This window comes from Bison bison, unplaced genomic scaffold, assembly GCF_000754665.1.
Source record: "Bison bison bison isolate TAMUID 2011002044 unplaced genomic scaffold, Bison_UMD1.0 scf7180017864123, whole genome shotgun sequence".
NCBI lineage: Eukaryota > Metazoa > Chordata > Mammalia > Artiodactyla > Bovidae > Bison > Bison bison.
Window position 1 is genome coordinate 881,948 of NW_011494695.1, and position 16,163 is coordinate 898,110.

At 40.8% G+C, this 16,163-nt stretch overlaps 1 protein-coding gene across 1 annotated transcript in view; it reads right to left on the reverse strand.

The window, feature by feature from the left end:
- Window positions 1-16,163, reverse strand: part of ACO1 (aconitase 1, soluble) — a 63,584-nt gene that overhangs the window by 22,523 nt on the left and 24,898 nt on the right. The window contains exons 3-8 of the mRNA XM_010839605.1: window positions 12,874-13,042; window positions 11,352-11,489; window positions 4,358-4,427; window positions 4,055-4,238; window positions 3,399-3,538; window positions 1,219-1,390 (exon numbers count right to left, since the gene is read on the reverse strand). Coding sequence (XP_010837907.1) covers window positions 1,219-1,390; window positions 3,399-3,538; window positions 4,055-4,238; window positions 4,358-4,427; window positions 11,352-11,489; window positions 12,874-13,042 — 873 coding nt within the window. The remainder of the gene's footprint in view (window positions 1-1,218; window positions 1,391-3,398; window positions 3,539-4,054; window positions 4,239-4,357; window positions 4,428-11,351; window positions 11,490-12,873; window positions 13,043-16,163) is intronic.

The following is a 16,163-nucleotide window of genomic DNA, read 5'->3' on the forward strand; positions in this document are numbered from 1 at the left end:
TGAAAAGGATTCTAGTCTTGGTTATAAGTACTCCTCTCTCTGGGTTATAGTTCTTTTTTTTTTTCCCCCAATTATTTGGCGGCACTGTGTGGCATGTAGGATCTTAGTTCCCTGACCACGGATGAAACCCATGCCCCCTGCATTGGAAGCATGGAGACTTAAATCACTGGACCACTGGGGAAGTCCTGATTATGGTTCTTAATTAAGAGGCTCCTAAGGCTCAGCAAATTGCCAAAGTGCCCCTCCTATGCATCTGCCTTCAACTGGCCATAGACCCTCAACATTCTACATTAGTCCTGTTAAAATAGTAATTTCCCCTCATCTCCTACCACAGACCACGAGCTGTGTGCCCAGCGCTATGGGCTATACTTTTTCAATGCATTATTTCAATGTCTAATCCTTTATCCTGACCTTCTGAGACAAACATTATTATTATCCTCATGTACAGATGAGGCAATAGTGGCTCAAGAAGATTAAATAACTTTTCCATGGAACACAGGCTGTAAATGGCAGAACCAGGAACCAAAGCTGAGTTTAACTCCAAAGTTTAAAGTCCTAACTCATGATACTGTATCACCAAGAATATGACCCCAAATGCTCTGCTGTTTCATTCAGAAAGCTCCTGGTTGCAGGAGATAATACGCATGGTTTGCCCAAATGGACATGCAGTCCTCCCATTTCTCTGACAGTAAATTAAGACTGCTGGAGAGCTTGATTCTTGGATCCACATCAGATCAGCATTTTTTGTCTGCCTGTTCACTTTCACTGACTTGTCAAGGTCATCAGCTGTCAGCATGGATCTTGTAACAGATGACTGTCTGATCTTCATTAGCATATTTGTCGTGACCTGTTGTTGCGTTCCAGTGTTCACTACACCCCGTGTCACCCTCTCCATGAAAATACATGGGAGAAATTTCTCTTAGGTTTCCGTTTAAGAAAGGGTTCGCCTTCTCTAAAACCATTTGTTTCATTTCAATAGATGTTAGAAATTCAGTACCGGATCAGTAAGAGGTTCAGCGACCACCTCTAGATCACAGAAACCAATCTTATCTCTGGGCGTAGTTTGCAGCTTTCCCCTCCCCACCATCTCTTCCCGTCTCTTTTTAGGGTGATGCCTCTACTGTTTAATTGAGGGACAGAGGCAGAAGGTAGCACCCCGATTCTCAGCTTTCTCTGAACTATACAAAGGACCTTCTGCTCTCAGGGTTCTGCACTTACCTGTCTGCACCAGGTACTTGATACTAACTTCATCAACTGGGAAAAAGGCGGCAGTGGCCCCATACTCTGGACACATGTTGGCAATTGTAGCTCGGTCGGCAATGGACAGTTGGGCTACTCCTGGCCCAAAGAACTCGACAAACTTGCCTACTACCCCAACCTGGCGGAGGTGCTGAGCAACAGGATAATAACAGAATTTGAGATTTGATAACCCACATTTTTTTTCAGTATTTATTTATTCTTTATGGTCATGCCAGGCAGCATGCAGGATTGTAGTTCCCCAATCAGGGACTGAACTCATGCTCCCCACATCTGGAGGGCAGAGTCTTAACCAGTGGACCAACAGAGAAGTCCTGATAACTCTTATTTAAAATGCAGAACTATCCCCTTGCAATTTTCATAAACTAGCCTTGTGAGTCAACACAAACTAAATTAGCCCAATATATTTTGGATTATGGGCTTCCCAGGTGGCTCAGTGGTAAAGAATCTGCCTACCAATGTAGGAGACGCAGGTTGGATCCCTGGGTTGGGAAGATCCCCTGGAGAAGGAAAGGGCAACCTGCTCTAGTATTTTTGCCTGGAAAATTCCATGGACAGAGGAGCCTGGCAGGCTACAGTCCATGCGGTCACAAACAGTCAGACACGACTGAGCACACGTTATAGATTACTTTTAAAAATAAAACTTAAAAAGCAAATCAACTAATACAACATGGTACCCTGCAGTAGATCCTAGAACAGAAAAGGGACATTACTAAAAAGACTGGTGGAGTTTCTAGTTTAGTTAAAAATGGCATACCAATGTTAACTACTATTTCTGGTAAATGTACCATGGTTATATAAGATGTTACCATCTGGGGGAGCTGAGAGAAAGGTAACAGAACTCTGTATTACCTTTACATTAACTCGCCTATAAATCTAAAATTATTTCAAAACAGTTCTTGAAAAAGAAAAAATAATATAAAAACACAATATTAAGAAAAGTTTTTCAAAATGAGAAAACTTTCTAAAGATTAAATAAATTCTTTCAACTTAAATAAGTTACGATTTGCACTTGCTGAGTAAGCAAATGCCTTGTTTCCAAGTGTATAATGAATGAATATCCTAAAAACAGGTATAAGGTAACCAAAAGATTCAGGCAGTCTGACTCCCACATCTTTTCCATGCAAGCCATCAGCCAGAGCTGCAGCATCAGTGACCAGCTTGGGCCTGCATGAAATCAGTTTCATGAAGTGTGGACAACCACGTGGACAGGCTCTTCTGATTATGTGGAATTCTGCCAAATTTTGTGGGTAAAGCCTATGTTATTCTACACTTGAACGATGTGGACATCTCTGATAAACTATAATATTCAAACATATCCAATTCTGATTTCCATGAAGATTAAATCAAAAGTATCCATCCCAAATACCCCAAGCCTCCAAACTATACAACCAGAAAAAACTTTGTGATAATAAAAAAAATTACTTTTCTAATAATCTTTCAAAATGAAACTGCCTTCTTTTTGCAAAGCAAGCAAATCATCATAAAAGATTACTTCCAACAAGGGAAAAAACAAACAAACAAAAAAAACTAGTATTTTCCAGCTTGGAAAAACATCCGTTACAATAATGTAACTTAAAATACAGAGAAAGAAATTTTAAAAGTCAAAAATTATTCATAGAAAGAGTTTGTTATTTACATACAAAGAAGAACCACATGGAAAAAGTACAGAAGTATAAACATATGCATGGAAATGATTTTGTACAACCTCAGCATAGTGATTATCTCTAGAAATGAGGAGGGTGGCTTCAGCCATAAACATTACATTTCACTTCTTTAAAAAATGTACATACAGAGACAGCTCTGAAGCAAAAACAGCAAAATGTTACCATCTGTTAAGTTTATGCGGTGGGCATATAAGTGTCATTTTAACTTCTTCGTATTTAAACTATTTCACGGTTTCAAAAACATTTTTTTTTTAAATAAAAAGATCCATGCAGCAACAGAAGAGTGACGTGAACCTAATGATCTGAAATTTGACCACAGAATTCTCGCCTTGTTGCGTCTCTTTTAAAGTCATCAACGTACTGTTTCCTAGCATTTCTAGAGCACGTGAAAACCAAGAGAGAGTCCATCAAGGACTTCCTTCCAGTTTGTCACTGAGACTCTCTAAGACCCCAGAAGAGGCAGCACTTGGGTACCTTGGTGATGGTGAGCACGATGTCAGTGGATGTGACCAGGGGGTGGGGATTTCCCACCAGCCTGTAGCCGATCACCTGGGGAAGCACCATGCTGATTGGCTGGCCCAGCATCACAGCTTCTGCTTCGATACCACCCACACCTGTATGTAATAATGGTTTCATGACTCCTCAGGCATAGTTCAGTATCATTAATAAGTAGTCAACCCACTTACAGTATTTTACTAGTGTAGAGTTATCTTTCCATAAAGAACGGTTATCTTTCCTCTATTTCCCTCTACAGAATTTTTAACAAGTGTTTCTCAGAGTGTGGTCTCCCAACATCTAGATCAAAATCCCCACGATTCCACACTGAAAAGGAGAGTGAGGGTCAGGAGTATCCATTTTTAACAAACTCTCCAGGTGGTTTTCATTTATTTCAAATGTCCCTAACCCCTTGTTCCAATTCATTCTTCCAAACATCATACTGACTGCGTAAAAGGCACAAAACACTTTTCAGGGTACTGGAAATATAGCAGTAAGCAAAACAGACAAAAATACCTCTCCGATATTTGTTGGTCACTCAAATTCATGCTGCTGGAATGTAATGGGATCAAAGTATATCGAAGTCCATGCCACAGACCAGCATATACGGAATAGGAACCCGAAAAAGCACTCACCCCAACCAAGGACACCCAAACCATCAATCATGGTGGTGTGCGAATCTGTGCCCACAAGGCTGTCTGGGTAGTAATATCCATCCTGATCAAAGACCACTCTTGCCAAATACTCCAGATTCACCTGGTGGATGATTCCTGAGCCCGGTGGAATAATCCTCATGTTGCGAAAGGCCTGAGAGCCCCACTAGGGTTGAGAAATGGGAGGAACACTGTGAATGCCAGACACACGTTTATGCAGCTCACCTCTCCCTCACGCCCCACACGTATGAAGAATCAATCAATGGAACCAAGCTCTGCCCGTACCTTTAAAAATTCAAATCGTTCTTTATTTCTTTCAAATTCCAAGTCTTGATTCTTCTTTAAACTGTCTGCCCTGTCAAAGAGAACAACTAAACAAATAAATTTTAAGGCTTGAAATGTTACCAAAGTTATTGATGATAATAAACCAAATGGCATATCATCTGTAGGCCTGTTGGGTGGTAATACATTTATTCACATGGCAAAGAAGAGTTAATTAAAGGAAAAACAACTTTATTTTTGATTCAGGTGATTTTTTTTACAATGCCTTTAAACATGGTAGGTAGAAAACATTGAGTGAATCTAAGTAAAAACTATTCTAATCATAAAGTCTGAGTCTTAGGAACAGACTTAAGACATTTATGAGGAGAACAGCAGTTTAGATTCTTAAAGAAGCCTTCTTTCCATACATCTTTCTCATCTGTGGCTTTGTTACGACACCTCTCTGAGCTGAGCCATGCCTGGGCCTGGCATTTTCATCTGTTTTATGTTGGGGACAGGAACCCAGTGATGCCAGGAGGCACAGGAATTTGTAGGATCACAACCTCCTATCCTCCAAATGGAGGTTTACAGGGCAGATGGTGCCACCCAAGAACATCTATAAAACCCAAAATACATGCCAAAGTTTGCTCAAAGTCATTCCATCCATCAGGAAGGACATGGACAATGCAGAGCATCAGGAAGCTTTTCTAGAATTTTTATAATCAAACTACATTGTTTTGAGTCAAGGTAGAGTAAGTCATAGTGGTAACTCTGCATGCTTAGCACACAGGAAGCATTTGTAAACTATGTGTCATGGACTGAGGGAACATAGGAAAGGACAGTAAAATTAATAGCTAAGAGCCAAGTCAGGCCTCATTAATTGATAGTTAACGCTTACTGACATTACAAGAGCTAGGCACTAAAGTGCTTTGCATTTATTTTCTAATTTAGTCTTCAAAATAGCCCTTCAAGTTAGGGGCAACTAATATCCACATTTTTTTCAAAAGGAGACAGACAGAAGGTAAGGTGCTCAAGACTACCCAGCAAGTAAATGATGGAATTGGTACTGAAACCCAGGCAGTTTGACTCCAGCATCGATGTTCTAAATCCCTATACTGTCTCCTTGCAGTAGAAGTTCCAGAAACTGCAGCAGTGGTGCTGGTATTGTAATAGCGACAACTACCATAATAATTACAGCAGAAGCCAACATGCGAGATCGCAAGAGGCATACAGACTTTACACACATGAACTCACTCAATCATCATAACAACCCCTCACGTAGGTACTACTATCATCCCAATGTATAGAAGAGGAAGCCAAGGCACAGAAAGATTAGATAATTTTTCCAAGTACACTGAGGGCTTCATCCCTCTGGTCCCCACTCATGTCTTCAGGTCCTCCACCTTCATCCTAGTACACTGAGGGCTCCATCCCTCTGGTCCCCACTCATGTCTTCAGGTCCTCCACCTTCATCCTAGTACACTGAGGGCTCCATCCCTCTGGTCCCCACTCATGTCTTCAGGTCCTCCACCTTCATCCTAGTACACTGAGGGCTCCATCCCTCTGGTCCCCACTCATGTCTTCAGGTCCTCCACCTTCATCCTAGTACACTGAGGGCTCCATCCCTCTGGTCCCCACTCATGTCTTCAGGTCCTCCACCTTCATCCTAGTACACTGAGGGCTCCATCCCTCTGGTCCCCACTCATGTCTTCAGGTCCTCCACCTTCATCCTAGTACACTGAGGGCTCCATCCCTCTGGTCCCCACTCATGTCTTCAGGTCCTCCACCTTCATCCTAGTACACTGAGGGCTCCATCCCTCCACCTTCATCCTAGTACACTGAGGGCTCCATTTCTCCAGTCCCCACCCGTGTCTTCAAGTCCTCCACCTTCATCCTAGTACACTGAGGGCTCCATCCCTCCACCTTCATCCTAGTACACTGAGGGCTCTATCCCTCCAGTCCTCTCCTGTGTCTTCAGGTCCAGATCCATATTCCCAATGTATCCTGAGCATCTACACCAGGAACACTTTGGGCACCACAAATGCAACAGGTCAAATCCTAATGTGTGACCTTCCTCCCTGCATCTCCTTCTTGTTCTTATCTGTCCATCTCTCATCTAATGATCTCCTCTTCTCCCACTTAGTACCTACAGCTATCAGAGTATTTATTCCAGAAACAGCCTCCTGTCTTGTTTCTCTCAATCTAGTCAACCTATCTTTTGTACTGTCACCAGAATTTGGTTTTCCAAAATACAGATCATCACAACCCATGCTGAATCTGCCAGGGGATCCCATTTTCTAAATAAAGTACAAATCCTTTTCTTTAAAAAACAAGGTCCTTCAGTCTGACCTCAGACTTCCTCCATGCACTCTCTCCCATCCTCCAGTCCAAACTTTCAGCTTCAGCAGCACTGTGGCCTTCATACTCTCCCACACCACACTTTCCTCATGCCTTCGCATGCTCTGTTCTCTCTGTGTAGAATGCCTTTCCAGTTCCTTGTGGTAAACATTCCTGGGGACCTAGATTAAGTGATACTCCTGGAAGAATCTCCCAACTCTCCAAGTTAGAAATTTCATTCCTACACTTATTAACTGCATTCAAGCTATGCATTCTCTAATCTCTTTGCTTTTTAAGACTAACCTGCTTCTTGAACAAATACTAGCACACAATAGGTCTGTTAAATAGAATTATTTTTAATAAAAAAAAAGGAAAGGCATCTTGGAACATTATTTTTAATCATGTATGGCCCTGCTCCATCTCTTCTGCCGTACTCTGAGCACACAAGGACTCCCAGTCATTATGCCTCATCCTCCTGTCTCTAGAAGGATATCAGAGCTCCTTACAGCAGAAGCAGGGCTGGAAGAAGATCATTTAACCCGCAGAATTTTGGGACCATCAGTTTGATATAAATGACACAGTCACAGGACAAGCAGAAGCCAGAATGTTTAGGCTGCTTTATAATATGTTAATTCTAAGTTAAAAAAAAAAAAAAAAAGAAACCCACCAACAACAACCCTTTTAGTCACTAAAACAGAACAACTTTCATGCTAACCTTGGCTGTTTCTTTAACTTAGTTCTAGTTATTCAAATGAATAAACAGACCTAGAATTCAGAGTTTTCCACCACTCAGAACTGCCCTACATTTACCCAACCTGGTGAGTTTTTAATAAGATCTCTGAATGTGAATGGCCTCACAGATTAAAGAGGAAATGTCCCCTTATTTACATAAGTTGAAATCAGATCTGGATGTAGTTCAAAGTTTCTGAGTATTACATTTAATGGTACTCCAGAAATTCACAGAAAATATTTATAGAGGAAATAGTTCGTAGTTTGGACATGCTTGAAATCTGGTTGGAAATTGTTATATTCTTTTTGGGATTTTAAAAAAGGTTATTTCTGAGATAACTTTGCAAAACATTATAATTATGCATTAGTTAGATCCTTGATCCCTAAAGATAGTGTGAAGCCAATTACTAATATTCAAACCAAGGAAAAAGTTTAGAAATACTTAACTGAGAAAATTCACCATCCTGCCACCCCTTACCCAGTTGTACTAGTTCATTTCTGGAAATAGCTGGAAAAAAGCCCACAGCACAGAGTTCCACAAAAGCTGAGACGTATCACATTTAATTCTTTACAAAAATGAGGAAACAGACTGGGAGGTCAAATTGCAAAACCAAACTCAAGAAATAAAAACAAAACACTAGCAATGAAAATGCTTCTTACAGAAATGTTTCTCTTGAATTAAAAAAAAAAAAAGTGTTTGTTAGATTTGGGTATCATTTTGGATCAAAGCTCAACCTTGGACTTTGCGTTTTTCAAAACAATATTTTCAGTGTTACAGTGTAAATGAAAAAGGTCCATAAAAAATTGAAACCAGAGTTGATAGATGTCACAGCTTAAAGAGGAAACCAAGTCACAGTTGGTGCTGATTCAGATTCTTGACCTACTTAGAGAGTCAGGAGTTCTTTGAGTTTTGCATCAAATAACTTCAGACATTAAAACAATTGCAATTTTGTCTCCACCAGTATTTTTACCTTCCAGGCAAGGGAAATAAAGGTAAATCCATGAAGACCAATAAGAGTCTTCAAGAAAGATAAAAGTGGCCTATGATTTTGTGAGGTTGTTGTTCAGTTGCTAAACCGTGTCCGACTCTTTGTGACCCCATGGACTTCCTTGTCCTTCACTATCTTCCGGAGTTTGCTCAAACTTGTGTCCATTGAGTCAGTGATGCCATCCAACCATTTCATCCTCTGCCACTCTCTTCTCCTTTGCCTTTGTGAGCTTACTTTTTATTCATTTCTCAAGTGGGACTTTAGGAAACATACTTACTCTTCAATAGGACAATAGTTTGTGTATTTTTAACTCTTCCCTTTGAAATCAAAATATTAGATTGAGCTCATGTAATTTAAGGGAAAAAAAAAAAAAGCCTAAGGATGGGTTTAGAGTCCAAAGGAAAGGAAAGAGCTGGCAAGTATCCAGTCTGCTTGTTCCAAGAACTGACAGTTCAGGAGACAAAGCAGATTTCTCTCGATTCCTGAATTTTTCTGGTTTGGATATCGTCAATACTAATTTGAGAATGGCCAGTTTCTATGATTCTCTTAAGCCTGTATGGAACCCGCTTAAATTGCCAAGGAAGCAAATAAAGGTTTTGGGTTTTTTTCCCCTTTGTGCGGTTGGTTTCACATTCTTAAATGAACTTCTATTATAAAAACAACAGCTTCTTATTGTAAAAATAAAGAATAGTTACAATCGCTTAGCAGTTTGGCACCTCTCTTTCCAATTCTTTAACCTCTGCCTAGCTTTTCATTGCAGAGAAGGCAATGGCACCCCACTCCAATACTCTTGCCTGGAAAATCCCATGGACAGAGGAGCTTGGAAGGCTGCAGTCCATGAGGTTGCTGAGGGTCGGACACGACTGAGAGACCTCACTTTGACTTTTCACTTTCATGGAGAAGGAAATGGCAACCCACTCTAGTGTTCTTGCCTGGAGAATCCCCAGGGACAGGGGAGCCCGGTGGGCTGCCATCTATGGGGTCGCACAGAGTCGGACACGACTGAAGCGACTTAGCAGCAGCAGCTTTTCATTGAACTGAGATCACTCTACACAGGCAATTTCTACCTGGCTCCTTGAGCTAACACATGAGCATGTTCCAAGTGTTATTAAGGATTTAAATATAACCCTAAAGGTTACTTAATATATTTATTTTAAGGATGTATATAATTTAATAAATCACTCTCGTTTGTTGGGACACATAGAATGCTTTTAGGTTTTTTCTATTATAAATAATACTTTAAAGAGCACTATTTAGTCACTAAGCTTCTGCTGAATTTCAGAAATCTATAAAGGGTATGTTTAGAAGTAGAAATCGCAGGACAAAGGATATGGCAATTTCTAACGATCCAAATACACAGTGCTTTCATTATTTCTAATTTCCAGCTCTATCAGCAGTGTACAAAAGTGTCTCCATCATGACACCTTTATAATTAATAACATTTATTTTCTAATCTTAACTATGTTGATAAGAGAAAATGGTATCTCAAGGGTTTAATTTACCTTTTTATTACTTGTAAAGTTGAAAAGGCTTTATATACTGTTTACCATTTTCTTTTACTGTGACATGTCTACTTCCCTTTGCCCATTTATTTGCTGGGTTTTACTGTTTCTTTTCTTTTTTTTTTTAATAGGTTACACATACTCTGTATATATTAAGGCTTTTAACTCTATTGAAAATATTGTTCAAGTTATCTCCTGTTAGCTTTGAAGTCCTTACATCTATAGTTTTTGTGCCTTTGTTTCATTCATTGCCTCTCAATTGAGAAAAGTCTTTCTCATCAAGACATCTGACACATATAAAGTTACATTTTCTTCTAAATGTTTGATGATTTAATTTTAAAAATATTAATGCTTTCAATCATAGGTACTGTTTTTTCTACCAAAGAATTGATTTTCCCAGCATTGTATGCAGAACAGTTATTTCTTTTTAACTAAGGTTCTATCTAAAGTTGGAAATAATTTTACTTAGTTATATTTCTAGGTGAAGGTATCAGCCTTCTAGCAGTACCTGGCTGCCCTCCCTGTATTCATATCCTTGTTGTGTAATCTTGCAGTTACTGGAGTGTATGCCTCCACCCCTGACTTTGGGCTCGACCGCGGGCCTTGCTATGATTAATGTCATTGTGAACAGAAGTGATCAGACGTCAGCCCCTCATCAAGGCTTCGACAGATACTGCAGGTTCCCGCTTGCTCACTCAAGCCTCTGTGATGCCCAGACAGCTGCTTTCTCCTTTAGCCTGGGCTCCCAAAGCAGCCCACAGAGAATGGGGCAGGCCCAGCTGCCCTGCAGGTGCGCAGTGTAAGCCATCAACCCAGTCAAGGCTGGGTGAGGCACAGTTGCCCAACCGCACTCAGCCGAGGTTAGCGGACCTCCCAACTAATTGGTAGATGTTTAAGAGATACATTTTTATCATCTGCCGACACTGAGATTTTACTGGTAGGTTATTGGTAGGGTTATGGCAGGAAGAGAGAAGCAGGTATCCCGAACAGTAGAAGGAACAGCGGAAAAGAAAGGTACGGACATTATGGACACTTGTGTGGAGAGGCAGAGATGGCTAGATATAAAATAATTACTTGGAATTAAAAGAAGAATAAGGATCCAGTGGTTAGAAAAAGCAAAACAAAACACCAAAACTCTTTTAAGGTCACACACATACTTGTACTAACAAGCTCCCCTGGCAGAAATCTGTTTGTGATTTTCACCCAAACTTCAAGCTTAAACACAGCCTGCTCCCCCGAAGGAAGTAAATAGAAAGAAAAAAGAGATTAATGTCCCCATCACTAAAAAAAAAAAAAAAAAAAAAAAAACTTCAAGGGAAAATATATAGTAAGTTTGAGTTTTTCTGAATATATCTTTTAAAGATTTTTCTTCTTTTATTTAACGATACACACATACACAAGACTTATACTCCAAGATTTTGCACAAAGCAGAAAACCCAAATATTAATCCTAGTCTCTCACCTTCTGTTGAAATCAACCTGGATGGAATGATCAATGACAAGATCAGCAGGACAAATGGGGTTTATTTTCTCTGGATTGCCTCCTAACTTTTTCACAGCATCACGCATGGCAGCAAAGTCAACCACAGCTGGCACACCCCTAAGAAATGGGAGAATTAAGCAGAAGACAAATCTGTTAAACAAGTGTTATGCGGGTTTTTTCCAGCTTTTGTTTCTACTGAAAATATTGGCAAGAGGGCTGTCTCACCAGTGGAGCAAATGATAGATATCAGAAAAGTGAAAGCTGCTAAATATATTTCCTTGAGTGGAAATCACATCAGTAATGAGCATCATGGCTGAGTGGTACCTCTATATGCAATTTTATTCCTGCATTAAAGTTCACAACCAATGTGGTTTAGGCAGAGAAACTGTCAGAAAGCTGGCACTTAATAACTTGGGAACTTTTTCTGTTATTACTGTTCCCTACTCACATGGTGGGCTAGCAAAGTCCTGGGCAAGACAGAGGTCACACCCTTCAACTTCAAATTTAAAGGAATGGATGTAACTCAGAAAAGCGGCTGTGAATCAAGTTTATATTAAATGCATCCTTCCTTTTTATTATATTAGAGACTAAAACATGAGTAATCATCCTCTAAAAAAATGAAATTTGGTCGCCAGAAGGAATAAAATAACATTGTTTAAAAAAATGAAAAGGTAGTCTGTGAAGGGGTGAAGGGCTTCCCTGGTGGCCCACTGATTGAGAACCCACCTGCCAATGCAGGGGACACGGCTTCAATCCCTGATCTGGGAAGATCCCATATGTCCCAAGGCAACTCAGCCTGTGTGCCACAACTACTGAGCCTGTGCTCTAGAGCCCAGGAGCCACAGCTCCTGGAGCCCATGTACTGAGAGCCTGTGCTCTGCAACAAGAGAGGCCGCCGCAATGAGAGGCCAGCATACCACAACTATAGAGTATTCCCTGCTCACTGCAGCTAAAAGCCCGAGGGCAGCAATAAAGACCCAGTGCAGCCAAAAATGAACAAATAAATAGATAGATTTTTTTTTTTTAAGTGAGGCTGTGATGGGAAGCGGTTCTTGGGACTAGCAGGGTGTGAGCAGAGACTTAACAGCAACACATCAGGCCTTGCAAACTACGTCTCCCCTCCGGTGATACATATCAACATTCCAAGGATGTCTGTTTAAAACCTGGCTCCCTGGGTGACAGGATGTGGGTGAGAAAAGATTCTAAGACAGTTCCACTCCATGCTGTCTCTTTCACCTTTTTTGCTAGTACACTGAGGACTAGGATCTTCAAGACCAAGGACAATGATCTCCGCCACTGGAAAAGGTGGATGAGTATCATCCCTGAGATTATCTCTTGCCATCTGGGATGACCGCCCTCTTTTGCTTTCAAGTGTCTCTGAATATTGAGTGAAAAATCACACAATCACTGTGTTGTTTTTTTGTTTTTGCCTTTAAAAAGCCTTCTCTACAGGCCGACAAGGGAGGGAGAGAAACAGAGAGTAAGGTGACACGAGGCTCACGTAAAGTCCTGCAGGATGACTCGGGCAGGCTTAAAGGGCACTTCTATGTTCTTATGCTGCATGACCTTCCAATTCAGGATATTTTCAACATCATTTTTCTTCACCAAAAATTGATCACAGTTCCGAATGGCTGCCTCCAGGAGAACTCTGATAGAAAATGGTAAGGATCCTAGGAGTAAAAGGAGAAAGCATAACAAAACAAACAAAAATCCATGAGACATCTTATTATCAGAGCTCTTTAAAGCCAATCTCCATCCAAACTTGATACAAGGCAACATCCCCGCTAGTCTTTCAACAAGGAAAGAGAGTAAATTTAAACTGATTTCAACAATTTGAAATATAAGAATATTGAATGGGCTTGAGACATTCAGTTATTAGAAAATACCTGCAGCCTAGGCAAAAGTAAAATATTACAGTTAATTCTTTCATAGCCAGTGGCTGCCTAGCCTTGGAATCCAGTAACAGAGCTTCCCTTAAGTTATCATGAAGGAAATCAGTCTAGATTATTTAATTTGCTGTATTACTGTTAGTAAAATACACATACACACATACAGAGTAGTATTTGTTATGAAACCTCAGTGTGTAAAAAATGAGAAAATAACCCCTTTACGATGATTAAAATAAGACCAAAGAATAGTCATATATACCTTTCAAAGGAAATAAACACCTACACTCCATGGAGTATGGTCATTGGTAACCATGTTTTTTAGAATAAGACAATGGTAATTTTTAAGAAAATTTATTTTGCTTATAAAAGAAGTGGTTCAACTTGATACATAAGAATTATTCACTAGTATTATCCAGAGAAGGAAAGAGTACAAAGGCAGAAAAGCATAGGAGTTGGGACAAAACAGGCTTGTGTTTTCATCCTCTTCTGCTCTTTTTGTTGCTGTTCAGTTGCCAAGTTGTGTCTCATGCTGCACACCATGAACTGTAGCACGTCAGGCTTCCCTGTCCTTCACTATCTCCCTGAGTTTGTGCAAACTCATGTCCACTGAGTCAGTGATGCCATCCAACCACCTTATCCTGTGTCGTTCCCTTCTACTCTTGCCCTCAGTCTTTCCCAGCATCAGGGTCTTTTCCAGTGAATCAGGTGGGCATCAGGTGGGCAAGGAATTGGAGCTTCAGCTTCAGCATCGGTCCTTCCATTGGATATTCAGGGTAGATTTCCTTTAGGTTTGACTGGTTTGATCCAGTGGATGTCGGCAATTTGATCTCTGGTACCCCTGCCTTTTCCAAATCCAGCTTGTACATCTGGAAGATATACTTACTGCTAAAGCCTAGCTTGAAGGATTTTGAGCATTACCTTGCTAGCATGTGAAACGAGTACAATTGTGTGGCAGTCTGAACATTCCTTTGCATTACCCTTTGGGATTGGAATGAGAACTGATCTTTTCCAGTCCTGTGGCCATTGCTGAGTTTTCCAGATTTGCTGGCATATTGAGTGCAGCACTTTCACAGCATCATCTTTTAGGATTTGAAATAGCTCAGCTGGAATTCTATCACCTCCACTAGCTTTGTTTGTAGGAATGCTTCCTAAGGCCCACTTGACTTCACACTCCAGGAAATCTGGCTCTAGGTGAGTGATCACACCATCGTGGTTATCTGGGTCATTAAGAACTTTTTCCGTACAGTTCTGTGTATTCTTGACACCTCTTTTTAATCTCTTCTGCTTCTGTTCGGTCCTTGCTGTTTCTGTCCTTTATTGTGCCCATCTGTGCATGAAATGTTCCCTTGGAATCTCTATTTTCTTGAAGAGATCTCTAGTCTTTCCCATTCTGTTGTTTTTTCTCTATTTATTTGCATTGTTCACTTAAGGCTTTCTTATCTCTCTTTGCTTTTCTCTGGAACTCTGCATTCAGTTTGGTGTATCTTTCCCTGCCTTTCGCTTCTCTTCTTTTCTCAGCTGTTTGTAAGTCCTCCTCAGACAACCATTTTGCCTTCCGGCATTTCTTCTTCTCGGGGATGGATTTGGTCACCACCTCCTGGACAGTGTTATAAACCTCCGTCCATAGTTCTCCAGGCACTCTGTCTACCAGATCTAATCCCTTGAATCTATTTCTCACTTCCACTGTATAATCATAAGGGATTTGATTTAGGTCATACCTGAGTGGTCTAGTGGTTTTCCCCACTTTCTTCAATTTAAGTCTGAATTTGGCAATAAGTAGTTCATGATCTGAGCCACAGTTAGCTCCAGGTCTTGTTTTTGTGGACTGTATACAGCTTCTCCATCTTTGGCTACAAAGAATATAATCAATCTGATTTTGGTATTGACGATCTGGTGATGTCCATATGTAGAGTTGTCTCTTGTGTTGTTGGAAAAGGATGTTTGCTCTGACCAGTATGTTCTCTTGGCGAAACTTTTGTTAGCCTTTGCCCTGCTTCATTTTGTACTCCAAGACCAAACATGCCTGTTACTCCAGGTATCTCTTGACTTCCTACTTTTGCATTCCAGTCCCCTATAATGAAAAGGACATTTTTTGTTGTTGTTGTTAGTTCTTGAAGGTCTTGTAGGTCTTCATAGAATTGTTGAACTTTAGCTTCTTTGGCATTAGTGGTTGGGGCATAGACTTGAATTACTGTGATGTTCAGTGGTTTGCCTTAGAAAGGAACAGAGATCATTCTCCCATTTTTGAGACTGCACCCAAGTACTGCATTTCAGACTCTCTTGTTGACTGTGAGGGCTACTCCATTTTCTTCTAAGGGATTCATGTCCACAGTAGTCAATATAATAATCATCGTTATTAACGTCTCTCATTCCCATTTTAGTTCAGTGATTCCTAAAATGCCAATGTTCACTCTTGCCACTTTCTGTTTGACCACATCCAGTGTACCTTGATTCATGGACCTAACATTCCAGGTTCCTATTCAACACTGTTCTTTACAGCTTCGGACTTTACTTTCACCACCAGACACAGCACAATTGGGCGTCCTTTCCACTTTGGCTCAGCCTCTTCATTCTTTCTGAAGCTGTTTCTCTGCTCTTCCCCAGTAGCATACTGGACACCTACAGACCTGGGAGGCTCATCTTTCAGTGTCATATCTTTTTGCCTTTTCGACTGTTCATGGGGTTCTCAAGGCAAGAATATTGGAGTGGTTTGCCATTCCCGTCTCCAGTGGCCCACGTCTTGTCAGGCCCTGACTAGCAGGCACGTGCCCTTCCGCTGTTCCATGTAGCTGGAGGACATGCCCAGTGCCCTGGCTGTCCCACTGCTGGTTCTCGTTGAGTGTGTAAACCTTCACTGGCTGCTGGGCATGTTGGCCAACATTCCACCCTTTGCCTGAGCAAA